At 41.2% G+C, this 975-nt stretch overlaps 1 protein-coding gene across 1 annotated transcript; it reads left to right on the top strand.

The window, feature by feature from the left end:
* The first annotated feature begins 9 nt into the window (after positions 1-9).
* Positions 10-693, top strand: LOC111672630 (sodium channel protein type 3 subunit alpha-like). The gene is made up of 2 exons (XM_023430110.2): positions 10-178; positions 541-693. Exons 1-2 carry the CDS (start codon positions 50-52, stop codon positions 691-693), a joined length of 282 nt encoding a protein of 93 aa, XP_023285878.2. The 5' UTR covers positions 10-49.
* The last annotated feature ends 282 nt before the right edge of the window (positions 694-975 follow it).

Raw genomic sequence — 975 nt, 5'->3', positions numbered from 1 at the left:
GCAGGCGTTCGAGGACATTTACATCGAGCAGCGGAGGACCATCAAAACAATGCTGGAGTACTCGGACAAGGTCTTCACTTACGTGTTCATTCTGGAAATGCTATTGAAGTGGGTGGCGTACGGCTTCGTCAAGTACTTCACCAACGCCTGGTGCTGGCTCGACTTCCTCATTGTAGACGTATGTATATAGTTGAATGTATTCATGCAACAGGGATCTGCTTCAGATTCTCCTTCTTTGTGATGCTGTTGTTGTTTTGAGCTTTCATGAAGGTAGGACTTATCTCAGGACTGTTGCATTAGACTGCATTAGTTTTAGTTATACCACTGATTCCACTTAAGTCAATGTTGAATCACTGACATTCACAGTCTTCAGAGAATCTTCTTTGATTCATTTTTAATCACCATTAATACTTTATTATCTCTTGAACTATGTTCAGAGGGATCATTAATTACAAATGAACCGTCCTCTTCAAACACTTGAAACACCTGTGCCACCTCTGCAGAGGAGCCTTGCTCATTTCTGACATTATCTTCTCCCAGGTGTCGCTGGTCAGCCTCGTAGCCAACGCTCTGGGCTACTCCGAGCTTAGCGCTATCAAATCTCTGAGGACGCTGCGAGCCCTGCGGCCCCTGAGGGCCCTGTCTCGGTTTGAGGGCATGAGGGTAAGGACAGAAGGAATAACAGCGACATGAAAGCCACTTGTAAATGATTACTGTTCATGGGCAACCTGAAAGCATAGTTACACCTGCAGTTTATTAAAGTAGTTTTAACTCCTTTTTTTAATGGTTCAAGTTGAAAATATTCAGTTAAATTGTAAAAATTTTGATAAAAAGCTGGAGCGTGTTTGAGCTCTTCCAGCTGCTTTCAGCCAGCTCATTCTTTTTTTAATTTATTTATTTGTTTAATTTTCTTTTACAAAATTTTCTTTTCTAGTCGCATTACTTTTATTTTGCTTGTGTCCTTAAACCTGTAGA

Source organism: Seriola lalandi, unplaced genomic scaffold (assembly GCF_002814215.2).
Source record: "Seriola lalandi dorsalis isolate HSWRI2012SDOR001 ecotype SW California unplaced genomic scaffold, Sedor1 jcf7180002008727, whole genome shotgun sequence".
NCBI lineage: Eukaryota > Metazoa > Chordata > Actinopteri > Carangiformes > Carangidae > Seriola > Seriola lalandi.
Note: the sequence above shows the minus strand (reverse complement) of the source record. Positions and strands in the feature narration are given on the sequence as shown.

Coding starts and splice junctions, on each gene's coding strand:
- LOC111672630 (XM_023430110.2), top strand. CDS start 50: ATGCTGGAGTACTCGGACAAGGTCTTCACTTACGTGTTCATTCTGGAA. Junction 179..540: donor TCGACTTCCTCATTGTAGAC/GTATGTATATAG, acceptor ATCTTCTCCCAG/GTGTCGCTGGTCAGCCTCGT.